The 27,717-nt window shown below is 36.1% G+C and overlaps 1 protein-coding gene across 1 annotated transcript in view; it reads left to right on the forward strand.

The window, feature by feature from the left end:
* Positions 1-27,717, forward strand: part of LOC128641740 (uncharacterized) — a 383,379-nt gene that overhangs the window by 11,578 nt on the left and 344,084 nt on the right. Inside the window, exons 4-8 of the mRNA XM_053694265.1 lie at positions 4,080-4,150; positions 4,866-5,034; positions 7,711-7,848; positions 21,964-22,144; positions 24,442-24,572. Coding sequence (XP_053550240.1) covers positions 4,080-4,150; positions 4,866-5,034; positions 7,711-7,848; positions 21,964-22,144; positions 24,442-24,572 — 690 coding nt within the window. The remainder of the gene's footprint in view (positions 1-4,079; positions 4,151-4,865; positions 5,035-7,710; positions 7,849-21,963; positions 22,145-24,441; positions 24,573-27,717) is intronic.

Raw genomic sequence — 27,717 nt, forward strand, 5'->3', positions numbered from 1 at the left:
TATACATTCTAACATTATATAATTTAGAAACTGTTATGGTAATTTATTAGATACATTTACCTTTTTAATTTTGACACAATATATCAAAATGCAGAATGATCATGGTGCTGCATGGTTATATCTAGATAGCATCTCCCACTTACACACATTTTATAGATAAAACTATTTGTAATATAATGATATGATGTAGTATAATATGATATGATATAAAATGACATGATATGATATAATATATTATTATATGATATGATAAAACATGATATAATATGATACAATATGTTATGATATGATATGATATAACATGATATGATATAATATGATACAATATGTTATAATATAATATGATATGATATAATGTGATGATACAATATGATATGATATAAAATAATGTGATATAATATGATATGATATAATATAATTTGATAAAGGCAAATTTCTAGAGCTATTCATCTAACTATGCAGGTTCTAGATGTGAAGGAGAATGATCTATCTATCTATCTATCTATCTATCTATCTATCTATCTATCTATCTATCTATTATCTATCTATCCATCTATCTATCATCTATCTATCTATAGAAAAATAAGAAACTATGGAGTTTGTGGCTCATTTACCCATGCAGTTAAAAATAAGATTATCAAGTTACAAGCTGATATGAATAAGTTTAAATTATGTAATATTTGATGATATACTACAAACTACCATGGAGGAATCCAGAAAGTTAATTATTCAAGTCAAACACACAAAATTCTTGAGAGATGACAGTATACATATAGCGACGTCGCCAGCCTAATAAGTACTGGTCTAATCAAACTGATGTAGAAACACATAGGATTGGAAATAAGTATAGGAGACGGGCAAATAGGAGAAATAGGAACTTTACAAATGAGTTCCAGAAAAGGGTAACATTCTCTGATTCTGAGCCTGAGAATTCTGATGAGGATAATTTGCATCCAGTTTTGAGGAGCAATCAGGCTCAGAACCAGAAACAGATGGAATGTTGCCCATTCCAGATACAACATTAAACATGACAGATAGAGCCCAAGCATCTATGTCTATCAGTAGGGGGATACTAAAAGATACTAGTTCCCAGGGTGCTAGACCCAAGCAGAAGGAGAACTCATATGTTGGGCCTCGTCAACCCCAGGCCCCTATTGTGGGTACCTCTAAATCTGCAGAAGCTGCTGTTAATACTCTGGTTTTCAATGGGCCAAAGAACACCCCCCAGGTAAAGGGAAAAACAATACAGGAGGTCCAAATATAGGGCATCAGGGAGTAGAAAACCCCTGGTACCAGCTGAGGGGGGAAAAGGAGAAACATCACAAGAAATACCAGTAAACACTGTCATTAATTTATCTTCACACCAGAAACAGAAACGAAAGTTCTAAGCTATGGTTTAGGGTTTGTACCCTCAAGAGATTTCGATCTGTTTCAGACTATATTGGATGTGAACAAGTAAGTAAGGGATCTTACTCTCAAAAAATATTTTTTTTGCAGATAAGAGAAGTCAAACTAGTGAAAGTGTTCAATCTACCCAATTACTCTCAGCATAAATGGCAAGTGATAATTTATCTTTTGTAGATGTTTGTACTTTAACCTCCTTGGAAGATCTATTGTGGACTGATACAAAAGAATATGACCAAATGGATCATATAAAACTTAGTCTACACAATAGATCAACTATCTACCCAATACACGATAGAGGGAAGCCCTTAGAAGTTTTCCACAAAAGGGTAATAAAAGATTTGAAGGATTTTTCAAGAGATACACAAGTACACCATCAGAATTTGTCTAGAAGAGAGAGAGAAGCTTTTTCTAGCCTACAGAATAATTTAAATATTGTGATCAAGCTGTTGGACAAAGGGGGAAGTGTAGTGGTGATGGAGAAACAGATGTATCTGAATGAAGCCTTGAGACAGCTTAGCGATACTGATACATATCTGATTTTACCTAGGGACCCTACTAGGATATATAAGAAACAACGTGGGCAACTTGTGAATGATGGTGTATAGATGGGCTTGATTGATCAGAAAACTATTACATACATTTTGGTTGAAAATCCCATAATACCCATCTACCACCATCTCCCCAAAGTGCATAAGGGTTTGAAAGATATTAAGGGAAGACCGATAGTTGGTCTTAAATTTACATTTGAGTGGCAAGAGCTAGAAATTAATATATATTTGTATACTTTTATCAGTATACAGGTGGCCCTCGTTTTACAACTGTTCAATTTACACCGTTTCAGAATAACAACCTTTTTTTCCAGTCATGTGACTGCTATTGAAAAGCATTGAGAAGCAGTGCATTGATTAAAATAGCCAGTAGGTGGAGCTGTCCGCTTGTGTTGCAGCAAAGCCAAGCAAGCTGAAATTAATCAGTTTAACCAGACCTGAGCTATCGAGCAGATTACAAAGGAACAAGATCTTCCTGTCTATAAATCAGTCCAGATTGGAATGCATAGAAAGAACTGTTTGCAGAAAAATGCAAGTGAAGTCTGTGTTGTGTGATTATTTTATTAGGTTTATAATGTTGTTTAGCAAATGTTTTTGTTCATTTAACTTAGTTTAATTATATATTCTGTGTTGTGTGATTATTTTATTAGGTTTATAATGCTGTTTAGCATTTAAAGTCTTCATTTCAAAGCTTTAAAAATAATGTATTAGGTGTTACTTATGACAATTTTGAGAGGGGCCTGGAACCTATCTCCCTCACTTCCCATTGACTTACATTATAAACTGGGTTTCAATTTACAACGGTTTCGATTTACAACCATTCCTTCTGGAACCTAACCCCGGCGTAAACTGAGGGCTACCTGTATATTGTTTTAGTATGTTGGTTATTGGCATTTGATGCATTCTACTATTTACACAATTAATTAGAGTGTACAACTCTACTATACATCTCTATTACTTTAGAGACAGCTATGCAAAGTATTTGTATGGTATCAAGTATTTATGAATATGATGCACGTAGGGAATCAAGCCGCTATATATATATCCATATATCCATTTGTGTATGTTGGTTTATGAATTTCTGTCCAAGATACACACATATATTCCTATATATGTTATGATTATATGTGGTATTACAACTATTACTGTCTAATTGGCCTCATCTGTCTAATACGTTGTTAAGCAGGGTACTCATTGTGATTAACCAATGGGATTGCTTTTAATTGTATTTAAGTATTGACACGTGTGTTTTTCTATGATTACGGTCTAAAAGACCAAAAACGGTCAGACTGTCTGGTCCTGTTTTACCCCTTGCTACAGTCTGTTGCTGTTTTTTCATTTTAAATGGATCCAAAATAAAGTTGTTTTTATCGTTATTCCTTTGAAGAAGCCTGGACTGCTCTTTCTTTTTGGATTTCTATCTATCTATCTATCTATCTATCTATCTATCTATCTATCTGTCTGTCTCTCTGTATATCTCTGTCTGTCTGTTTGCTTGTTTGTCTCTCTGACCGTCTATTTGTTTCTTTGTCTACTAACTATCTATCTATCATCTATATATCTGTCTGTCTCTCTGTATGTCTCTGTCTGTCTGTCTGTTTGCTTGTTTGTCTCTCTGTCTGTCTATTCGCCTCTTTGTCTGCTCTATCTATCTATCTATCTATCTATCTATCTATCTATCTATCTATCTATCTGTCTGTCTGTCTGTCTGTTTGCTTGTTTGTCTGTCTGTCTGTCTATTTGCCTCTTTGTCTGCTATCTATCTATCTATCTATCTATCTATCTATCTATCTATCTATCTATCTTTCTATCTATCTATCTATCTATCTATCTATCTATCTATCTATCATCATCTATATATCTGTCTGTCTCTGTGTATGTCTCTGTCTGTCTGTCTGTTTGCTTGTTTGTCTCTCTGTCTGTCTATTTGCCTCTTTGTCTGCTATCTATCTATCTATCTATCTATCTATCTATCTATCTATCTATCTGTCTGTCTCTCTTTATGTCTCTGTCTGTCTGTCTGTTTGCTTGTTTGTCTGTCTGTGTACCATTTAATCGTCACCTATTTTTCTGTTATTAAATAATTTGTTTAACCATGAAATAAGTATTGTTTCTGCTTTTCAGCTACAAGATGTACACATGAGAGCAAATGTGACATCGAAACAAGGCTCAGAGACAGAGTTTGAGAGTTTAAGGTTTGTAAAAGAAGCAGCCGACATTATATTTGGACATACAACTATTTTTGTAAAAATAATTTCCTATGTTCTCCTCCTGTTTTACGTGGGCATTACACCAGCGCATGTTCAGAACACGCTTACATCACTGGTGAATGCTCAGCAAACATGTATGTAACAATGATGTCTGCTCTAATTTAATGTAACTGGACACTATAGCCAGGTTGCTCAGCGGGTAGGCTACCATGTCACACCCAGATAAGAATATTTTACTGTCAGCAAATTAAAGTGGCATATGTGTGTCTCCTATTATCCCTGTGGCAGGGGATCCTACTGGTTGCATATGTCAGGGTCATTTATCAAAAATAAACTGCTGTAACAAAATAAAGCATTTTGTTAAATAAGATGGTGGTGGTCACTATAAGCCAAATTTATTTGGTTACATTGTCGTTCTTAAAATCCAGAGTTTGTTAAGTACCTTGGGATTCCATTTTAGAAATATTTCTGTCCATGGAAAGTGATGTACAGATTGCAGTGAGGCAACAGCGGTAGGGAATATGTTTGGGTACGAGTGTTAGGGTAATGGGGAGACATTGTGCTGGGGAGAAGCTGTGCATGAATTGGATGGGTTCTTTGGAATTGTTTTGGGGTCTTGTGCATTTGTTTGTACGTTTGAAGCTGTAAGAGGACTGAACAAGCTAGTTGTCATAAAGTAAACATGCTTCTCCTTTCATAGTGACGTCCTTAAAAGATACCCTCTTCAGTTTTCCTATCATGACGGCAAAATTCAAAAGATTTGTCCAACAAGACTGGAGCCAACCTGGGCTCTTAACCTGAAGCGAGGGATTCTTAGTGTGCTCCAGGTCACCCGGAAGACGTCATATGGAACTGGAACCGTTGAAGAGGTGACAACACTTGTGTTGTTTAATATGTTTTTTCACAGCTGTATAATCTCCACTGCTGTAGATCCATTAATATGTTTGTCTATCATAATATAAACAAATAAGTTAATTAGCTGTGAACAAAAAAAATAATGTTAATTTATATTGACCAGATGAGATTTTTTTCGTTGTTATAAATGTCCTTGGTTGCTTAATACCTCCAAACTGTCTCTATTTGAGAGGGGCAATCTCTAATTCTGAGCTTTGTATACTGCTGTTCCTCTGAGACAGCTATATGTCCCTATTTGCAGAATCTCCCTTATCCCCGCCCATAGACCATGAGCCACGCCCACAAACTAACAGACACGCCCGCCGTCCAACCAGACACGCCCACAATCCCATACACTTTCCACCTGTGTCCCCTACACCCTCCTGACTTTTCCTCACACAAAAAAACATTGATGCTCCCCAACCTCCTGAGTCCCTAATACCACGACAGTTGGGCAGTATCTTACTCTACCATGCTGGTTTTAAAGCTGTCCTCAGCCCTCCCTAACAGGTCAAATTTTTAAGATGTGTGAACTAGAGACCATGATTTGGTAATAAAAGTAATTTGGAAACTTTTTGTTATAATTGCTTTAACATTCAACGTACTGGTGGTTTACAGATTATCAGAAACAGGAAGCTTATGTGATCCAATAATGTAAGTTTTATGGCAATGTGCTCAAATGTTAAAGTGACATAAAACTCCAATTTTTTTATTTTGTGATTCAGATAGAACACATATTTTTAAATAAAGTTCTAATTAACTTCTGTTATCAAATTTTCTTTGTTTTCTTGGTGTACTTTGTTGAAAAACAGGAAGGTAGGTTCAGTAGTGTGCATGTGTCTGAAGCAGGGATAGGCAAGGTGTCTATACACGGACACTGGTGTCTGTGACTGGCACTTGCAGTGTCCGCCACCCATTTTGCGGTGGGCAGGGAGGAGTAGGACAGATGAATGCTGGTCCTGACTCCTTCTTGACGCAGGCGGCACCACGTTTTGCGGGGTTGAAGGTCGCACCCACAGGACATCGCCTAGTATAGGAAAAGTGAGTAAGGGAGAGTGCAGCCACTGTCAACCACCCTTGAGCCGTGACCCGTCCCGATTCCTTGATCTGTGCGGCAGCGTGATGCTGGTGTCTGTGTGTAAAAGACCGCCGCCTACTCTGATAAACCTTACCTAACCAAATAGGTAACCATTACCAACCATGATGATAATGCAATTAACATCAAGGTGGGTGAGTTTGGTTAGGAGTTGCAGACTCTCAATAAAAAATAAAAAATGAAAGGTTAGAATTTTGAAAACATTTTATACTAGTATACCACAAGCAGTCTTTATATAAATGCTATTTTAAACTTCTTTGATTAGATGACTAATTTGTACTTGTGGAACTAGACCAGGGGCAACAAGCAGCCCATTTGATAGCAAAGTGCCGCTCTCCTGACTTATAGAAACATAGAATGTATTGGGAGATAGGAACCATTCAGCCCATCCTGGCCTTACCTCTAGCATAGCCTTATACCTATCCCATGCATTTTTAAACTCCTTCACTGTCTCTACCACTTCTGCTGGATGGCTATTCCACCAAGCATCCACTACCCTCTCAGTAAAGAGAGTGTTTTTTGATGTTTTTAATTTGAAAAGTACCTTGGTGTCCTTCACTAACATCTGTACTTTGGAAAATGTCCGCCACAGCCTTGGTCCGTGCCTATTCCTGGTCTGTAGCACTATATGGAAGCAGCTTTGCAAGAATATTATTTATATTATTTATTAGCAAGAGCACTAGATGGCAGAACTTTTTCCTGTCATATAGTGCTCCTGACAGTGCACACTACCTATCTAGGTATCACTTCAATAAATAAAAACCTAAGAATGAAGCAAATTTGATCAAATTGCGTGCTTCGTGAAAGAAAATTGCTGGGCAAGATTACAAGTGGAGCACTAAATTGTTGGTGCCATAACAAGTGGCTGGTTCACGGTAGCAATTATTGCTCAGAACATTAACCAGAGATCTGATCTCTTTTTAATTTTCTAAATGTCCCCCAAATAACAAAGAAAACTGTACTAGGCAGTTTTGGGGCTTTAGAGTTGGTGGGAGTGGGGTGTTAAGAAAAAAACGGCACTGAAAAGAGCCTTTACATTGCGGTCTATGTGACCTGTGTGTTCCTATAGACCGCAATGTAAATATATATGTATATGCTTATATACATATATATTTATGTGTTAATATGTGTATATACATATACTAACACTTAAATATATATGTACTGTATATATTCATATACAAATATATTTAAAAATGCTGCCCATCTCTGCGTGACTTACCTCTGACAGCATCAGAACGAGGCTCCCATAGAAGTCAAAGGAAGTGCACTCTCTTGAGCACAATGCTTACTAGCAACGCAAACGCGAGCTCACTTTCGCATTGCGATTTACTTGTAATACCAGTGCACATTATCATGCACTGGTATTACAAATATTTAGCATTCCACTTGTAATCGTGCCCTATATGTTTCATGATCCTTTAATAAAGCAGAAGCGAATGGTTTGATCAACATGTTTAATATTCATTTTTTAAGTATTTGTTCTACTTTGCAGTTTTCATTGATCCCTCTCATTTGATGACAAAACAAACATTATTTTTTACTTCTGCTGTAGGTGGATATTGCTGGGAAGTGTCCTACCACCTATGAATATAAAGGAGCGTCTGTGTGGAAGAGAAAAATCTTAAACAAATGCTCCCACAGAGTCTCGAGTTTTACAAACCTGCGATCAGTTGCTCTTCCAGATAAAACAGTAAGTATTTCAGTGATCCTAGCGCTTAAAGTTCTAATTAAAGACAATATACAAACTTCTAGATTCTGTTGGATACTAAAATATTTTTCAAACTATGCTTACTGCACTTCAGACGTTTTTTCTTTTTGCATGCTATATGATTAAAGCTTTTAAATATTTTAATGATGTTTTACAGAAACATTTCCATTTCCATGCATTAATTAAAACAAAGCAAAAAAAAACCCCAGCACATTTGTAAGTGAATTTAACTCACTAAGCACTAGATTACAAATGGAGCACTAATTGCTACCACTTGTACTGGCTGATTATTTATAGCGTGTGGCACGCAATAAATTTAAGCTCCATTTGTAATCTACTCCTTAGTGAGTTAAATTCACTTACAAATGTGTGTTTTTTTTAACACCCCACTCCCGCCAACTTTACCCCCAAAACACAGTGTAGTGTATTTTATTAAAAAATAGAAATTGTACCATTTTTATTTTTTTAATAAAATAACTGCACTAGGCAATATTTTGGGGGTAAAGTTGGTGGGAGTGGGGTGTTCGAAAAAAGAACTGAAAAGTGCCTTTATATACAGAAGTCACACAACTAATAGTTTTAATTTTCAATTTAAAGTGATTAGAAATGTCTGAGCCTCCTCTAGTTCATCACCTCCCTATGCTAGGTTAAGGCTTGATCCAACATTAAGTGCCTGGCTGTTCCTAACATCAGTCATTAGTAATAATATGACACGATTGGACAGGGGACAATGGGCACATGAATGGTCAGACCTCCAGTACATCATTACAAACAGAGGTGCTAATTAGAAAAACCATTTAGCTCATTCCCCCTTTTCCTATCTCTCCTTGCACCTTTTTTGGCATCAAATGGTACGAACAAATGAAATACAGGCAGTCCCCGGGTTACGTACAAGATAGGGACTTTAGGTTTGTTCTTAAGTTGAATTTGTATGTAAGTTGGAACAGGCCCTTTTTTTAGGTGAAACTCTAGTCAAACATTTTTTGTTTTGTTTTGGATAGCATAGGATAAAGTTTGTTTTGCTATCTGTGCCCCTGTTCAGAAAATTTCACATCACTTTCTGTCCTTGTGACAATTGGATTTTCAGTATTTTGGATTATCCTGGAAAGAAGGATTGTCGATAAAGCTCTATTTTCTCTGTATGTAAGTACGAGTGGTACTTAAGTCGGATGTCTGTAACCCGGGGACTGCCTGTAATCAAATTGGTGAAACATAAACCACATGCATTTGGCAACTGCAGTGTTTATTGTGAATGCTTCTCTGAAGGATAAAGACATCTCATGTGATGATTTCTGTATTTGGGATTGTTTTTGGCAGAATATTTCATCTTCTGATGTTTACTGGATAATATTAAGGTAAATAAAACTCCAGGCCCAGATGGAATACACCCAAGGGTGTTAAGGGAACTTAGCACTGTTATAGACAAACCTCTACTCTTGAGTTTTCAAGACTCATTATCCTCAGGCATGGTACCCCAGGATTGGCGTAAAGCTGATGTGGTGCCACTCTTCAAAATGGGAAGCAGGGATGATCCAGGAAGCTATAGACCAGTTAGTCTGACATCAATAGTGGGGAAAATATTTGAAGGGATTATAAGGGATTATATTGATGAGCATATTCATGTAAACAAGATTATGAGTTCTAATCAGCATGGTTTTAGGAGAAATAGATCACGTCAAACTAATCTAATTAGATTCTACGAGGAAGTAAGTAAAAATATAGATAAAGGGGAATCAGTTGATGTGATATACTTAGATTTTGCAAAGGCATTTGATACAGTGCCACATGAGAGATTAATGCACACAATTAAGGGACTGGGAATAGCTGAAAATGTTAGCTCATGGATAAATAACTGGATATAAGATAGGGAGCAACGAGTAGAAGTAAATGGATCATACTCAGATTGGAAAAAGGTAATCAGTGGAGTCCCCCAGGGATCAGTAAAGGGCCCTGTTCTTTTTAATATTTTTATAAATGACTTGTAGCATTGATTAAATAGCGACATCTCTATTTTTGCAGATGATACTAAATTAAGTAAGGTCATTAGGTCAGAACGGGATGAACTTTCATTACAAAGGGTTCTGCAAAAATTAGAAGTATGGACAAGTAAATGGAAAATGAGATTTAATACAGAAAAATGCAAGGTTCTACATTTTGGAAGTAAAAATAAGCAGGCAACGTATTTTTTAAATGGGACAAGACTTAGTCAAACAGAGGAGGAAAGGGATTTAGGAGTAGTAATAGATAACAAACTAAAGATGGGTGCACAATGCAGGACGGCGGCTTCAAAGGCTAATAAGATACTAGCATGTATTAAAAGAGGCATTGATTCAAGGGAGGAAAGCATAATTATGTCAATATATAAAGCCCTGGTAAGACCTCACCTTGAGTATGGAGTGCAGTTCTGGGGACCGATCGCAAAAAAAGATATTGCAGAACTAGAAAAAGTTCAGAGAAGGGCCACAAAGCTAATAAGGGGATTGGAGAATTTAACCTATGAGGAGAGGCTAGCCAAACTGGGTCTGTTTTTTTTTAGAAAAAAGGCGCTTGAGAGGTGACGATTACTTTATATAAATATATTCAAGGCCCATATACAGAGATGGCAGAAGCTCTGTTTATTCCAAGAAAATTGTTTCTGACAAGAGGTCACAATTTAAGGTTGGAGGAAAGGAGATTTAATCTCCTGCAACGGAAACGTTTTTTCACTGTAAGAGCAATAAAATTGTGGAACTCATTACCAAAGGAGGTAGTGAATGCCAATACCCTAGATAGATTTAAAAATAATCTGGATACATTTCTGTATATAAACAAAATTCATGGATATGATTGCTAGTATTAAATGGGTCACCTTTTAGTGGGGTTATTTAAGCTTAACTGGAGCTTTTTGTAAGTATTTTAGATTTGTATAGGTTGAACTCGATGGACTTCAGTCTTTTTTCAACCTTATCTACTATGTTACTACAAATATCAATAAATACATTATTAAAGGGACAGTCAAGTCCAAAATAAACTTTCATGATTCAAATATGGCATGTCATTTTAAACAACTTTGCAATTTACTTTTATCATCAATTTTGCTTTGTTCTCTTGGTATTCTTAGTTCAAAGCTAAACCTAGGAGGTTCATATGCTAATTTTTTTAGACCTTGAATGCCGCCTCTTATCTGAATGCATTTTTCACCACTAGAGGGTGTTAATTCATGTGTGTCATATAGATAACATTGAGCTCACGCATGTGAAGTTACCCAGGAGTCAGGACGTCTCACCAGTAGTGATGTCGCGAACATAAAAATTTGGGTTCGCGAACGGAGAACGCGAACTTCCACAACTGTTCGCGAACCGGCGAACCGGGCGAAACGCCATAGACTTCAATAGGCAGGCGAATATTAAAACCCACAGGGACTCTTTCTGGCCACAATAGTGATGGAAAAGTTGTTTCAAGGGTGCTAACACCTGGACTGTGGCATGCCGGAGGGGGATCCATGGCAAAACTCCCATGGAAAATTACATAGTTGATGCAGAGTCTGGTTTTAATCCATAAAGGGCATAAATCACCTAACATTCCTAAATTTTTTGGAATAACGTGCTTTAAAACATCAGGTATGATGTTGAATCGATCAGGTAGTGTAAGGGTTACGCCCGCTTCACAGTGCGCAGTGTAGGTGATATACCTGCCCTGACCATGCTTTGCAGACCAGGTATCAGTGGTCAGATGGACCCTTGCCCCAACACTGTGTGCCAGACATGCCATTATAGCAGACTTATATGGCTTTGGCGTTGCTTTTTGGTAATTAGAAGGCTGCTAAATGCCACTGTGCACCACACGTGTTTTATGCCCAGCAGTGAAGGGGTTAATTAGGGAGCATGTAGGCAGCTTGTAGAGTTAATTTTAGCTTAAGTGTAGTGTAGTAGACAACCCAAAGTATTTATCTAGGCCCATTTTGGTATATTTAATGCCACCATTTCACCGCCAAATGCGATCAAATAAAAATTTTTTTTTCACTTTTTCACAAACTTTAGGTTTCTCACAGAAATTATTTACAAACAACTTATGCAATTATGGCATAAATGGTTGTAAATGCTTCTCTGGGATCCCCTTTGTTCAGAAATAGCAGACTTATATGGCTTTGGCGTTGCTTTTTGGTAATTAGAAGGCTGCTAAATGCCACTGCGCACCACACGTGTTTTATGCCCAGCAGTGAAGGGGTTAATTAGGGAGCATGTAGGGAGCTTGTAGAGTTAATTTTAGCTTAAGTGTAGTGTAGTAGACAACCCAAAGTATTGATCTAGGCCCATTTTGGTATATTTCATGCCACCATTTCACCGCCAAATGCGATCAAATTTAAAAAAAACTTAATTTTTTTCGCAATTTTAGGTTTCTCACTGAAATTATTTACAAACAGCTTGTGCAATTATGGCACAAATGGTTGTAAATGCTTCTCTGGGATCCCCTTTGTTCAGAAATAGCAGATATATATGACTTTGGTGTTGCTTTCTGGTAATAAGAAGGCCACTAAATGCTGCTGCGCATCACACGTGTATTATGGCTAGCAGTAAAGGGGTTAATTAGGTAGTTTGTAGGGAGCTTGCAGGGTTAATTTTAGCTTTAGTGTAGAGATCAGCCTCCCACCTGACACATCAGACCCCCTGATCCCTCCCAAACAGCTCCCTTCCCTCCCCTCCCCCACCCCACAATTGTCCCCGCCATCTTAAGTACTGGCAGAAAGTCTGCCAGTACTAAAATAAAAGGTTTTTAAAATATTTTTTTAGCATATTTACATGTGCTGTGGTGAAGCATCCCCCCTTAGCCCCCAACCTCCCTGACCCGCCCCAAAACAGCTCTCTAACCCTCCCCATCTGCCTTATTGGCGGCCATCTTGGGTACTGGCAGCTGTCTGCTATTATTTCACAGTCAAAAAAGTGTTGTTTTTTTTTAAATGTACACTACTGTTACACCAGATATGAGTGGTGGCACTGGGCAAGTGGGCACAGTATACGCTGTGAGCCTGACACACACGCTGGCAGGCAGGCAACTGCAATTAGATTACACAGGAAAAAAAAAAAAAAAGACTGATGTTCTAGCCCTAAAAAGGGCTTTTTGGTGCTGTCCTTACAGCAGAGATCAGATGAGTCCTTCAGGACTGTAGTGGACACTGAATACACTAGCCTAGTTATCGATTTCCCTATTAAATCAGCAGCAGCTACACTGTCCCTCCTCTCACTAAGAATGCAGCTTCCAAATTAATCTAAAATGGATGCTGTCCAGGAGGTAGGAGGGTCTGGGAGGGAGGGTCTGCTGCTGATTGGCTGTAATGTGTCTTCTGACTGTGAGGTACAGGGTCAAAGTTTACTCAATGATAAAGAATAGGGGGCGGACCGAACATCGCATATGTTCGCCGTCCCCAGCGAACGCGAACATGCTATGTTCGCCGGGAACTATTCGCCGGCGAACTATTCGCGACATCACTACTCACCAGATAAGCGTAGTGCGTTATACTGATCTGAGTATTCTAATAGTGTACAGGAGACCTTTTATTATTGACTCCTGTAAGATCGTTGTTAGACTACAAGGGTAATTGTATATATCAAGTAGGCTACTTATATCCAATATGGGAATTGAAAAAATAATGAATTTATTATTCCAATGAATTAATATTCAGTTGTCATATTTTTCTATTCCTAATATAATAAATTGTCTAATCTTAGGATCCTAAACAAACAGTGGACCAAGTCCAATGTTACCGGCAGCTATACGTTTGTTGTTGGTCAGTTCATAGTATTGGGTATCAGATGTGCATAAATACACTGTTGGATATGGTAACCTCTATAAAATATTAATGTATGTCGTCCTTAATTCTATATTTTATCGTTGCTTTACCCTTTAGTTGCAGTTACTTGCTGCTATAGTATCTTTGTAACAATTTGGTCACATTTTATTTAAAAAGGTTGCAGCCCTCTAGTAGCAATTGTTTGCTGTTGTGATAAATTGTAACAGATTCGTTATATTACAATCACAATGGTTGCAATCTGGGTTAATGAAAAGGATCAGAGATATATATTCATATTAATAGTAACCAATATAAAAGTAAATAATGATATTACAACACCAATATATAAACAGAGCCAGAAAGACTGTCCGTTAGTAGTATATTGATGTCAGTCACTGTCCGTTAGTAGTATATTGATGCTCTGCCTCGTCTAACAAAATCTAAGTATAAACGCGTGTCAGCTCAGATATCAGTAATTACCAGTCTAGATCTACATTAACCGTTAAAAATAAAGGGTCCCATATACCCTTTCCCCTAACATGTTTCGCCGGAAACTCCGGCTTTTTCAAAGGCGAGGGCGCCGCGGCTTTGGCGGCTTTTTATGGTAAAAAAACACACCTCTTAAATTGAATTGACGAATTGGAGCGCATCATTGTTGTGATGCACTCTTTTGAGTGACAGATCATCGGAGAGTCTGTAAATCGTTAGTGACAATATTCATTATACGTTCTGCTTGACAAAAATGTTAAGCAGCTTGATCATCCACAATTGGTAGTTAATTCAGAAGATGGATGCATTCCTTGATAGTGTCTTACGTTTATGTATTGTTTATGTGAATCATTAGTTGTATGAATGCAGCTTTTCTATTACTGACAGATAGAGTTTGTCTTCTTAGTATTGTTGTTATTCTGCTGTCATTATATATTCCGGAATTGTCGTTAACCTTAGTTAGGTTGATGGATAATCTTAGTATAGGTGTGAAATATTTTTAGAGGTTAGACAATCTCTGGTGCATTGGCGATATTACCCGATCTTTATTGGGTTGAGATTATCAATAATGGGTCTATATCGTTCAAGTTATAGTGTTGCTTAGTACTACCTTGTGTCAAATTGAATTCCTTCTATTGGTGCATTTTTGTGTATGTGACTTACTCATTGTAGTGTCAAAAATTATATTATTGACGAAGTCAGGTTGTGCTAAAAATGAGCCGCTACGGTTGTAATATTTTTTAAATCACCATGAAGGCAAAACAACAGCATTTCAGTGCTTCGGCCTAGAAATAATATCACTACGCATCAGAAAAGGAAACCTAGAAGAAATCCTTCTTAAAAGAGAAAGTCGGTGGAAATATCTGATGAATTCAATTTCTCCTCATGGCATGAATGAGAATATTAATTTCTTCACATATTTATAAAAAGACATCTAAAATTAAATCAGTAACTGATCTGCACATATAATATTCTATATCTGGCGTTAGACCAAATAGAATAAACTATTCGATTTTAACACCACAATGCTAAAACATTTCCCTAGTTATATCTATACAAGACAGATCAAGATTAAATTAATAAAATTAAATAATAATGTTATAATATATTTTCCTATACCCAACATAAATTGTCAAAAAATCAAAAATTGAATTTATTACACAAAACACTAACTCCTAGATTTAGAGTTCTGCGGTAGCCGTCAAAAGCAGCGTTAAGGGCTCCTAACGCTGCTTTTTACCGCCCGCTGGTATTTAGAGTCAGCCAGGAAAGGGTCTAACGCTCACTTTCAAGCCGCGACTTTTCCATACCGCAGATCCCCTTACGCCAATTGCGTATCCTATCTTTTCAATGGGATCTTACTAACGCTGCTATTTAGAGTCTTGGCTGAAGTGAGCAGTAGACCCTCTACCGACAAGACTCTAGCCACAGAAAAAAGTCAGTAGTTAAGAGCTTTCTGGGCTAACGCCAGTTTATACAGCTCTTAACTACTGTGCTCTAAAGTACACTAACACCCATAAGCTACCTATGTACCCCTAAACCGAGGTCCCCCACATCGCCGCCACTATAATAAATATTTTTAACCCCTAATCTGCCGACCGCACACCGCTGCCACCTACATTATCCCTATGAACCCCTAATCTGCTGCCCCTAACATCGCCGACACCTACATAATATTTATTAACCCCTAATCTGCCCCCCCAACGTCGCCACTACCTACCTACACTTATTAACCCCTAATCTGCCGACTGGACCTCGCCGCTACTCTAATAAATGTATTAATCCCTAAACCGCCGCACTCCCGCCTCGCAAATCCTATAATAAATATTATTAACCCCTAATCTGCCCTCCCTAACATCGCAGCCACCTAACTTCAAGTATTAACCCCTAATCTGCCCCCCCAAATGTCGCCGCTACCTACCTACACTTATTAACCCCCAATCTGCCGACCGGACCTCGCCGCTACTCTAATAAATGTATTAATCCCTAAACCGCCGCACTCCCGCCTCGCAAACCCTATAATAAATAGTATTAACCCCTAATCTGCCCTCCCTAACATCGCAGCCACCTAACTTCAAGTATTAACCCCTAATCTGCCGACCGGACCTCGCCGCTACTATATAATATATCATAAATATATTAACCCCTAAAGCTAAGTCTAACCCTAACCCTAACACCCCCTAAGTTAAATATAATTTTAATCTAACGAAATAAATTAAATATTATTAACTAAAGTCTTCCTATTTAAAACTAAATACTTACCTGTAAAATAAACCCTAATATAGCTACAATATAACTAATAATTATATTGTAGCTATTTTAGGATTTATATTTATTTTGCAGGCAACTTTGTATTTATTTTAACTAGGTACAATAGCTATTAAATAGTTATTAACTATTTAATAGCTACCTAGTTAAAATAATTACCAAATTACCTGTAAAATAAATCCTAATCTAAGTTACAATTAAACCTAACACTACACTATCAATAAATAAATTAAATAAATTAACTACAAGTACCTACAATTACCTACAATTAAATAAACTAAACTAAATTACAAAAACAAACAAACACTAAATTACAAAAAATAAAAAAAGATTACAAGAATTTTAAGCTAATTACACCTACTCTAAACCCCCTAATAAAATAACAAAGCCCCACAAAATAAAAAAAATTCCCTACCCTAATCTAAATTAAAAAAGTTAACAGCTCACACGTTAGAAAAGTCACCGGAAAATCATTGACAAATAGCGTGCAAACTCTATCATTCATATCACTACCTACACTTGAGAGTAAAGTAGGTAGGGCTCTAAGGCTGGTTATGTTGAACGGAGCTAAAATGTTGATACCCAAACATTGGAAAACCAAAACACTGCCCACGGTGGCAGAGTGGAGGAGGCAAGTGGACAACATGCTGCACTTAGAAAGGTATCACCACATGCAGAGAGACACCTTAGACACACATGAGTTAATGATAATGCAGTGGAAGGAAAGCTTCTCAGATTAGGGCTGAAGGAGAGAATAAACAAAAAAAAGGGTGAGTTATTGGAGGACTGAGGATTGCAGGTAATTGAGGTAAGAAGGCGACGGGCTGGGGCGGTGCGTGGTGACTACTGACCATATTAGTTAAATTTAGATTTTGGAATGACACTAAAAGTGAAGTTAGCAACAGGAGAACGAGTTGAAAATGTTTACTGTTGATTCAACATTCTTTGTTATGAGTTAAAAATGTTTGCATACAATTCGTACCTTAAGGTACACTACATGTATAAGGACTTTATATTGTGGAGAACAGAATCCTTAACCGGACTTTTCAAGAATATCAGCACAGTTGTAAATTGTATCAGTTATTTTGTACCTTTGCTTGCAACGAACAAACTGGAGAAACATGTAAATTTTGATGTATGTATGCAAGATATTTAATAAAGCTTTTGAAAAAAAAAAAAAAAAGTTAACAGCTCTATTACCAGCCCTTAAAAGGACTTTTTGCGGGGCATGCCCCAAAGAAATCAGCTCTTTTGCCTGTAAAAAAAAACACAATACCACCCCCCAACATTACAACCCACCACCCACATACCCCTACTCTAACCCAAACCCCCCTTAAATAAACCTAACACTACCCCCTGAAGATCTCCCTACCTTGAGTCGTGTTCACCCAGCCGGGCACCGATGGACCAAAAGAGGACATCCGGAGTGGCAGAAGTCTTCATCCTACCCGGGCAGAAGAGGATATCCGGACCGGCAGACATCATCCAAGCGGCATCTTCTATCTTCATCCATCCGGAGCGGAGCCATCTGTTCCGATCAGCCAATAGAATGCAAGCTCAATCTGATTGGCTGATTGGATCAGCCAATCCGATTGAACTTGAATCTGATTGGCTGATTCAATCAGCCAATCAGATTTTTCCTACCTTAATTCCGATTGGCTGATAGAATCCTATCAGCCAATCGGAATTCGAGGGACACCATCTTGGATGACGTAATTTAAAGGAACCTTCATTCGGCAAGTAGGCGTCAGGGAAGAAGGATGGATCCGCGTCGGCTGGAAGAAGATGGCTCCGCTCCGGATGGATGAAGATAGAAGATGCCGCTTGGATGAAGATGTCTGCCGGTCCGGATGTCCTCTTCTGCCCGGATAGGATGAAGACTTCTGCTACTCCGGATGTCCTCTTTTGGTCCATCGGTGCCCGGCTGGGTGAACACGACTCAAGGTAGGGAGATCTTCAGGGGGGTAGTGTTAGGTTTATTTAAGGGGGGTTTGGGTTAGAGTAGGGGTATGTGGGTGGTGGGTTATAATGTTGGGGGGTGGTATTGTGTTTTTTTTTACAGGCAAAAGAGCTGATTTCTTTGGGGCATGCCCCGCAAAAAGCCCTTTTAAGGGCTGGTAATAGAGCTGTTAACTTTTTTAATTTAGATTAGGGTAGGGAAATTTTTTTATTTTGGGGGGCTTTGTTATTTTATTAGGGGGTTTAGAGTAGGTGTAATTAGCTTAAAATTCTTGTAATCTTTTTTTATTTTTTGTAATTTAGTGTTTGTTTTTTTTGTAATTTAGTTTAGTTTATTTAATTGTAGGTAATTGTAGGTAATTTATTTAATTAATTTATTGATAGTGTAGTGTTAGGTTCAATTGTAACTTAGGTTAGGATTTATTTTACAGGTAATTTGGTAATTATTTTAACTAGGTAGCTATTAAATAGTAAATAACTATTTAATAGCTATTCTACCTAGTTAAAATAAAAACAAACTTTCCTGTAAAATAAAAATAAACCCTAAGCTAGCTACAATGTAACTATTAGTTATATTGTAGCTATATTAGGGTTTATTTTACAGGTAAGTATTTAGTTTTAAATAGGAAGACTTTAGCTAATAATATTTAATTTATTTCGTTAGATTAAAATTATATTTAATTTAGGGGGGTGTTAGGGTTAGGGTTAGACTTAGCTTTAGGGGTTAATACTATTATTATAGTAGCGGCGAGGCCCGGTCGGCAGATTAGGGGTTAATACTTGAAGTTAGGTGGCTGCGATGTTAGGGAGGGCAGATTAGGGGTCAATACTATTTATTATAGGGATTGCGAGGCGGGAGTGCAGCGGTTTAGGGGTTAATACATTTATTAGAGTAGCGGCGAGGTCCGGTCGGCAGATTAGGGGTTAATAAGTGTAGTTAGGTTGCGGCGACGTTGGGGGGGGGGACAGATTAGGGGTTAATAAATATTATGTAGGTGTCGGCGAAGTTAGGGACAGCAGATTAGGGGTTCATAGGGATAATGTAGGTGGCGGCGGTGTCCGGAGCGGCAGATTAGGGGTTAATAGTTTAATGCAGGTGTCAGCGATAGCAGGGGCAGCAGATTAGGGGTTAATAAGTGTAAGGTTAGGGGTGTTTAGACTCGGGGTTCATGTTAGGGTGTTAGGTGCAGACTTAGAAACTGTTTCCCCATAGGAAACAATAGGGCTGCGTTAGGAGCTGAATGCTGCTGAGGGTTGAAGTGGCGGTAAATTCGGCTCAATGCTCCCTTTTTGGAGCCTAACGCAGCCCTTCAGAGAACTTTCAATACCAGCGCTGTTTAGAAGCAGCGCTAGAAAAAAAAGACGCATGAATGAAATATTACAACTATTAGCATTTCAGTTTTGATCTAATAAAATCTGAATCACAATTTACTCCCCACAACACTAATAATAATCCTCACATTACACTATTAATATTACTAGCTGTCATAAATAACACTAATAGTACAATTCACGTTAACTCATCCCTAGCACTTATTTCCTCACCATTTTCAATTTAGAACACTTATTTAATCCACAACACTTTTATTTCTATTTAATTTCTTTTATTCTATATATTTTTATCTATCTATTTTCATAATTTAGAGTAACTAACACAAATTATTAACCTTTTAGCACATCCTGACTTTGTCAATAATATAATTTTTGACACTACAATGAGTAAGTCACATACACAAAAATGCACCAATAGAAGGAATTCAATTTGACACAAGGTAGTACTAAGCAACACTATAACTTGAACGATATAGACCCATTATTGATAATCTCAACCCAATAAAGATCGGGTAATATCGCCAATGCACCAGAGATTGTCTAACCTCTAAAAATATTTCACACCTATGCTAAGATTATCCATCAACCTAACTAAGGTTAACGACAATTCCGGAATATATAATGACAGCAGAATAACAACAATACTAAGAAGACAAACTCTATCTGTCAGTAATAGAAAAGCTGCATTCATACAACTAATGATTCACATAAACAATACGTAAACGTAAGACACTATCAAGGAATGCATCCATCTTCTGAATTAACTACCAATTGTGGATGATCAAGCTGCTTAACATTTTTGTCAAGCAGAACGTATAATGAATATTGTCACTAACAATTTACAGACTCTCCGATGATCTGTCACTCAAAAGAACGCATCACAACAATGATGCGCTCCAATTCGTCAATTCAATTTAAGAGGTGTGTTTTTTTACCATAAAAAGCTGCCAAAGCTGCGGCGCCCTCGCCTTTGAAAAAGCCGGAGTTTCCGGCAAAACATGTTAGGGGAAAGGGTATATGGGACCCTTTATTTTTGACAGTTAATGTAGATCTAGACTGGTAATTACTGATATCTGAGCTAACATGCGTGTATACTTAGATTTTGTTAGACGAGGCAGAGCATCAATATACTACTAACGGACAGTGACTGACATCAATATACTACTAACGGACAGTGACTGACAGTCTTTCTGGCTCCGTTTATATATTGGTGTTGTAATATCATTATTTACTTTTATATTGGTTACTATTAATATGAATATATCTCTGATCCTTTTCATTAACCCAGATTGCAACCATTGTGATTGTAATATAACAAATCTGTTACAATTTGTCACAACAGCAGACAATTGCTACTAGAGGGTTGCAACCTTTTTAAATAAAATGTGACCAAATTGTTACAAAGATACTATAGCAGCAAGTAACTGCAACTAAAGGGTAAAGCAACGATAAAATATAGAATTAAGGACGACATACATTAATATTAGTAAGATTAGACAATTTATTGTATTAGGAATAGAAAAATATGACAACTGAATATTAATTCATTATTTTTTGATTCCCATATTGGATATAAGTAGCCTACTTGATATATACAATTACCCTTGTAGTCTAACAACGATCTTACAGGAGTCAATAATAAAAGGTCTCCTGTACACTATTAGAATACTCAGATCAGTATAACGCACTACGCTTATCTGGTGAGACGTCTCCAGAGCTCTCCTTATATAAACGCCAGTCTTGTATCACATGTTGGTTTTAAAGCACCCAATTTTAAAGTATACCTACTAAAGTTGTTATTTTAATTTAATTTGCAGTAAACAATCCACACAGCCATAATATATCAAGGGGAAAAGAGTGCTATTTGTGTATCTTTCTCTACAACAATCTAGTTGTAATTTTCTAAATATTCGTTTATATGCAGCACCTTAGGGCTTATATTACAATTTACAAGGCCAATAAAGCATCATTACAAGCCTTTCCCCAACACACAACTCTCAGTAGTGCCATCACTAAATTCTCTTTTCTAATAAAATGCAAGTCTGTCAAAAGAACTGAAATAAGGGGGCAGTTTGCAGAGGCTTAGATACAAGGCAATCACAGAGGTAAAATGTGTATTAATATAACTGTGTTAGTTATGCAAAACTTGGGAATGGGTAACAAAGGGATTATCTATCTTTTTAAACAAGAAACATTCCGGTGTTGACTGTCCCTTTAATAAGTAATGACTGCACCTGGTATTATATTGTTCTGTTATGATAGTATGTTTTTATCTCATCTAGCAAATCCTAGATTCCCATCTGGAGTGCAGGCAGAACTTCAAGGACAACATCCTCACTGGGGCGTCGTGTGATGAGTCGCACCTTGTCACTCTCTTCTCTAGGGACGGGAATGGTGCCAAGACGCAAACGCAAACTGCCCTAAAACTGCTTAAAACAGAAGGGAATGCGTCAAGCAATAAAGGTTAGATTGTTATAATGGTAACAAAACGATGTATTACATTTATTTTTACATTGTCATTTTATATTAGTTTAAAAATGGTGAGAATATGTAATATCAACCTTCAATTCTCCTTTATTTAAAAAAAGTCATTGTCATAAGGAAATCACAAAAAAGCATTAAAGGGACAGTGACCATTGTAAGTATTAAAGGGACAGTAAACACACTGAGCATTAAAGGGACAGTAACCATTGTAAGTATTAAAGGGACAGTAACCACACTACGCATTAAAGGGACAGTAACCACAATTTTTAATAAACAGTGCATTAAAAACAATTTATTGTAAACATTCCAATAAACTTAGTGTGATTTAAAAATTCTCATTGGAAAAAAATGTTATTTTCACTATTTCTAATGCAAAATTGTAAGCCACACTGTATATGGGAATGTTTATAGTAAATACATTTAAATGCACTGTTTAGTGAACAATCTATTTATTGTCACATTAAAGGGACATGAAGTCAAAAGTATGATGGACTGTGACCTTGTTAAAACATAGATCAGCACTAGGTGTGTGCATTAAACAGGCTTATGTTTTATTCTATGCTGCTTAGCAGCTAATATGTCCCTTTATGGAGACATTGAACACACAATTAAAGGACCTGTAAGTTATTTAATGAAGCATAGAAAAAAGTAATGCAACGTACAAATAAATATATCCATGGCTGTTTATTCGAAGAAAATGGTTTGTGACGAGCGGTCACATCTTTAAGGGACTATGTTCACCTCGTGACTACATAACATTTCTATTGTGTTGCTATAGAATAACAGATCAGCCAAGAGCAGTTATCTTTTCAATATTCAAACTCCACCCACAATTTGTCTTATTTGTAGAAACCAATCAGGACTTTAGTTTGCAGACAACAAGTCTAGTCATTGTCATAAAGTTAGTATACAATGCATTGTTTTGTAGTTGTGTTCAGTTAAAGCTACAAATGGTTATCCTTAAAAGTCAGCAGAGTGCTTAGAAAATCTTCAAGTTTCTGAAATACATGAAAATGGGACAAAATAAACAATTACAATATATTTCAAAGTTATTTCATTATGTATAAATAAACATTTTATATACACATTTCAATATGTTTACTATCCCTTTAAGTTCAGAGGAAAGGAGTTTAAATCTCCAGAAATGGAAAAGGTTTTATACTGTTAGAACAACCAGACTGGGTGATTATTTGGTATTGCTGAGTAGCTAGTGACTGCCAATACAGTAAATTTATTTGAAAAAGTCTTAGGAATATCTAAGAATCTAAGGTTATGACCAGACATTTGTAAAGATATTACAGGATCTGTAAAAGTTGAAGTCGATTGACTTTTTCTCTTCTTTCAACCTCGTCTGCTAGTAACTAAATTATAATGTATGTTACATTAATTTTTTTTTGTAATTCACTTGTTCCACTTCCCCAAGAGATGACTTGATGATGTTCAAATTGCATACTTAAGTATGCTGTAGTTTTTATCTGATCATATTAAATGCTTCATAGTTATTGCACAGAGCAGTGCACAAGCCAAATAACTCCAGGAAGGTTTCGATGGATATGTAACTGCTTGTAAAACATTTATTTTGTATGCAGATTTTTTGCAGTGCAGAACCTAATTGCTGATATTGGGCATTGGAATGTATTTTTATGCCTCATCACATCGTTCCTTTGAAATCACTCGATAAAGAGTCCCTTATTTTTAGTGAATTTACTGACTCAACATTTAGCCTAAGTATGTTATAACTGGATTTCAGGAGACCAAATTTCTTACAAAATAATTGTTGAATCAGTTTGTACTACATATACTACAAAGAAGACAAGAAAATTGTGTTTTTATTTATAGCTGGGGATTTATCGATTTATCCTGTATCTTTGATAGTTTATAAAACAGAATTTTCTAAATAATATTTTTGCGCTGCTTATTTTTTTGTTTAGCATGAAAAAATCTACTAAGTATAACAAAACACTCATATTTACAACAAAATAATTCACATGAATCAGTTTATGCTTTTGAGTTTTTCCTTTAGTTAATTTGATTTCCTTATTAGGAAAATTAAATTTGAAAGTCTGTGTTCTCCATATTTGAAATACATAATAAATAAACACATACAATAAGTATGAGTCATTCTGCTCTCTAGATGTAATGATGTAATGAGATTGGTTTTGGAGATTTAGCAAATTGTGAATAAACTCAACACCTAATCCCAAATATCCAACATACTTTTATTTGCAATGGCAGTTTAATGTTATTTACATGGGAATTGCATATTTATCTCTCAGCAGAAATCATGAAGGATATTTATGTGACAAATCTACTTTATGAAAAGGAAATTCATTTAGCAATGTTAAAAGGAGAGGATGTGGCTACAACTGTGAGGAATCTTTGTCTGGCTCCAAATATGAATTTTGAGGTACGTAGATGACATTTTAAATGGTGACTTTGCATATATATCGTATTTTTTAAATTGGGACTCATAACGCTATATACAAGATATAAATTTGTGTTCCCAAAATATTTTTGTTTCATATTTTCTCTTAATTACAATTAGCCTAGGACGGTGTTTTTAAACTTCAGTCCTAAGGGGCCCACAAATGGGCCAGATTTTCATGATATATGGACTAGAGCACAGGTAAAATAATCAGCTGATGGACTGGAGGTGAAAAACACAGCCCTAGTCAAAATATAAAATATCTATCAATGTATCACTTTCTCAGATAGTACAATGGTGTGTATTGGTCTATTTGATTAAGGCATGAGGGGTGGCAGGATACTGTCATGTGCAATTAATCCACACTCTCAGTCCCACACTATGTATAGCTATTAGGGTTACCAACCCCCCTAATATACAGAGATCTCCCTTATTTGCCAATGTGTTTTACATTCCCCCAGGCGTCCTTATTTATCTGCTTTTAGAACATTTTTCTCCCTTGTTTTTTACATATAAAATCTTTATTTCATACGTGTAATATTGTACTCTTGTACTCTTATTTAGTTACTAATTGTACTTTTGAACTCTTATATGAGATGCCTACACCAGTACTCTTGTACTCTTATTTAGTTCCTATTGTACCTTTGTACTCTTATTTAGTTACTAATTGTACTCTTGTACTCTTACTTAGTTACTAATTGTACTCTTGTACTCTTATTTAGTTACTAATTGTACCCTTGTACTCTTATTTAGTTACTAATTGTACCATTGTACTCTTATTTAGTAACTAATTGTACTCTTGTACTCTTATTTAGTTACTTATTGTACCCTTGCACTCTTATTTAGTTTCTAATTGTACCCTTGTACTCTAATTTAGTTACTAATTGTACTCTTGTACTCTAATTTAGTTCCAATTGTACCCTTGTACTCTTATTTAGTTACTAATTTTACTCTTGTACTCTTATTAAGTTACTAACAGTATTCTTGTACTCTTATTTAGTTACTAATTGTACTCTTGTACTTTTATATGAGATGCCTACACCAGTACTCTTGTACTCTTATTTTGTTCCTATTGTACTCTTATTTAGATACTAATTGTACTCTTATTTAGTTACTACTGTACTTTTGTACTCTTATTTAGTTACAACGGTACTCTTGTACTCTTATTTAGTTACTAATTGTACTTTTGTACTTTTATATGAGATGTCTACACCAGTACTCTTGTACTCTTATTTAGTTCCTATTGTAGTCTTGCACTCTTATTTAGTTACTAATTGTACTCTTGTACTCTTATTTAGTTACTACTGTGCTATTATACTCTTATTTAGTTACTATTGCACTCTTGTACTCTTATTTAGTTACTACTGCACTCTTGTACTTTTCTTTAGTTACTACTGTACTCTTATTTAGTTACTAATTGTACTCTTTTACTCTTATTTATTTACTACTATACTCTTATTTAGTTACAACTGTACTCTTGTGCTCTTATTTAGTTACTACTGTACTCTTATTTAGTTACTACTGTACTCTTATTTAGTTACGACTGCACACTTGTGCTCTTATTTAGTTAATATTGTACTCTTGTACGCTTATTTAGTTACTACTGTACTCTTGTATTCTTATTTAGTTACTACTGTACTCTTATTTAGTTACTAACTGTACTCTTGTACTCTTATTTAGTTACTACTGTACTATTGTACTCTTATTTAGTTACTACTGTACTCTCATTTAGTTACTAATTTTATTCTTGTACTCTTATTTAGTTACTAACAGTACTCTTGTACTCTTATTTAGTTACTAATTGTACTCTTTTACTCTTATTTAGTAACTACTGTACTATTATACTCTTATTTAGTTATTATTGCACTCTTGTACTCTTATTTAGTTACTACTGTACTCTTGTACTCTTCTTAAGTTACTACTGTACTCTTATTTAGTTACTAAAGTTCTCTTATTTAGTTACAACTGCACTCTTGTGCTCTTATTTAGTTACTACTGTACTCTTATTTAGTTACTACTGTACTCTTGTACTCTTATTTAGTTACTACTGCACTCTAATTTAGGTACTAAATAAAAAAAAAATAGTTTTTTTTTTATTCCTAAAGCTTTTTCTTGCAGGTCTCTTCTACTAATGTAAATAAAAACTTTGAAGAGGAGACCTGTGAGGTCTTGAAAGCTTTAGAAATAAAAAAAAACCTAATTGATTTGCAGGAAATTGTTGACTGTATTAAGCGTAAGATGATAGGTATGAAGAATTTTGTTGTAACAAACTGTATGTAATTGTAAGTGGGTTTTTCGGTAACTAATGTATAGTCTGTTGATTTTCTACTCTCCCTTATTTAAAAAAAAAAATGTAGTCATAAAGCTTTGCAAATATTGTCAGTCATGGAAGGGCTGCAAGTCTGAGCAGTGATTGGATAAACAGGTCCTCAGGTCAGAGGGTATGATATGACCCACAGCTGGGTTAGGTTATGCTAATTAATAACACAGTAATGACTGCTAATGTTTACAAAATGACACAGATAAAAGCAAAAGGCTCCAACATTGTAAGGAAAAATCATAAAAACAGCTCCATTCTCTAAGGTTATCTCCCCATTGCTGAAAAGCAAAGCCAATAACTATTCACTTCCACCTACACTAACTATATTTTATACAAGACAATAATTATGTACAAGCAATTTTATTTTCACTGGTATTAGCAAAACTCCATGTAGATTTTAAAGGGACAGTATGCACCAATTTTCATTTAACTGCATGTAATAGACACTACTATAAAGAATTATATGCCCAGATATTGCTATAAAAATCCAGTATAAAACTTTTTACAAACTTACTTAGAAGCTCACAATTTAGTACTGTTGATGAGGTTAGGCTGGGACACCCACTGAAAGGGACTGGGAGCAGACCCCCTCCCCTGCATATGAAAAAGACCCATTATCACGCAGGAGTAATCAGAAGTCTGCACACATCAGTATACATCTAAAACTTTGGGGCTTGGTTAGGATTCTGAAAAGCAGCACAATGTTAATTTAAAATAAGCAAAACTATACATTGCTATAAAAACACGAGGTGGACTATATAAAATGGATCATCTACAAAACATTTATTCAAAGAAAAATCTAGTGTA

The sequence above is a fragment of the Bombina bombina genome, chromosome 11 (assembly GCF_027579735.1).
Source record: "Bombina bombina isolate aBomBom1 chromosome 11, aBomBom1.pri, whole genome shotgun sequence".
Lineage (NCBI taxonomy): Eukaryota > Metazoa > Chordata > Amphibia > Anura > Bombinatoridae > Bombina > Bombina bombina.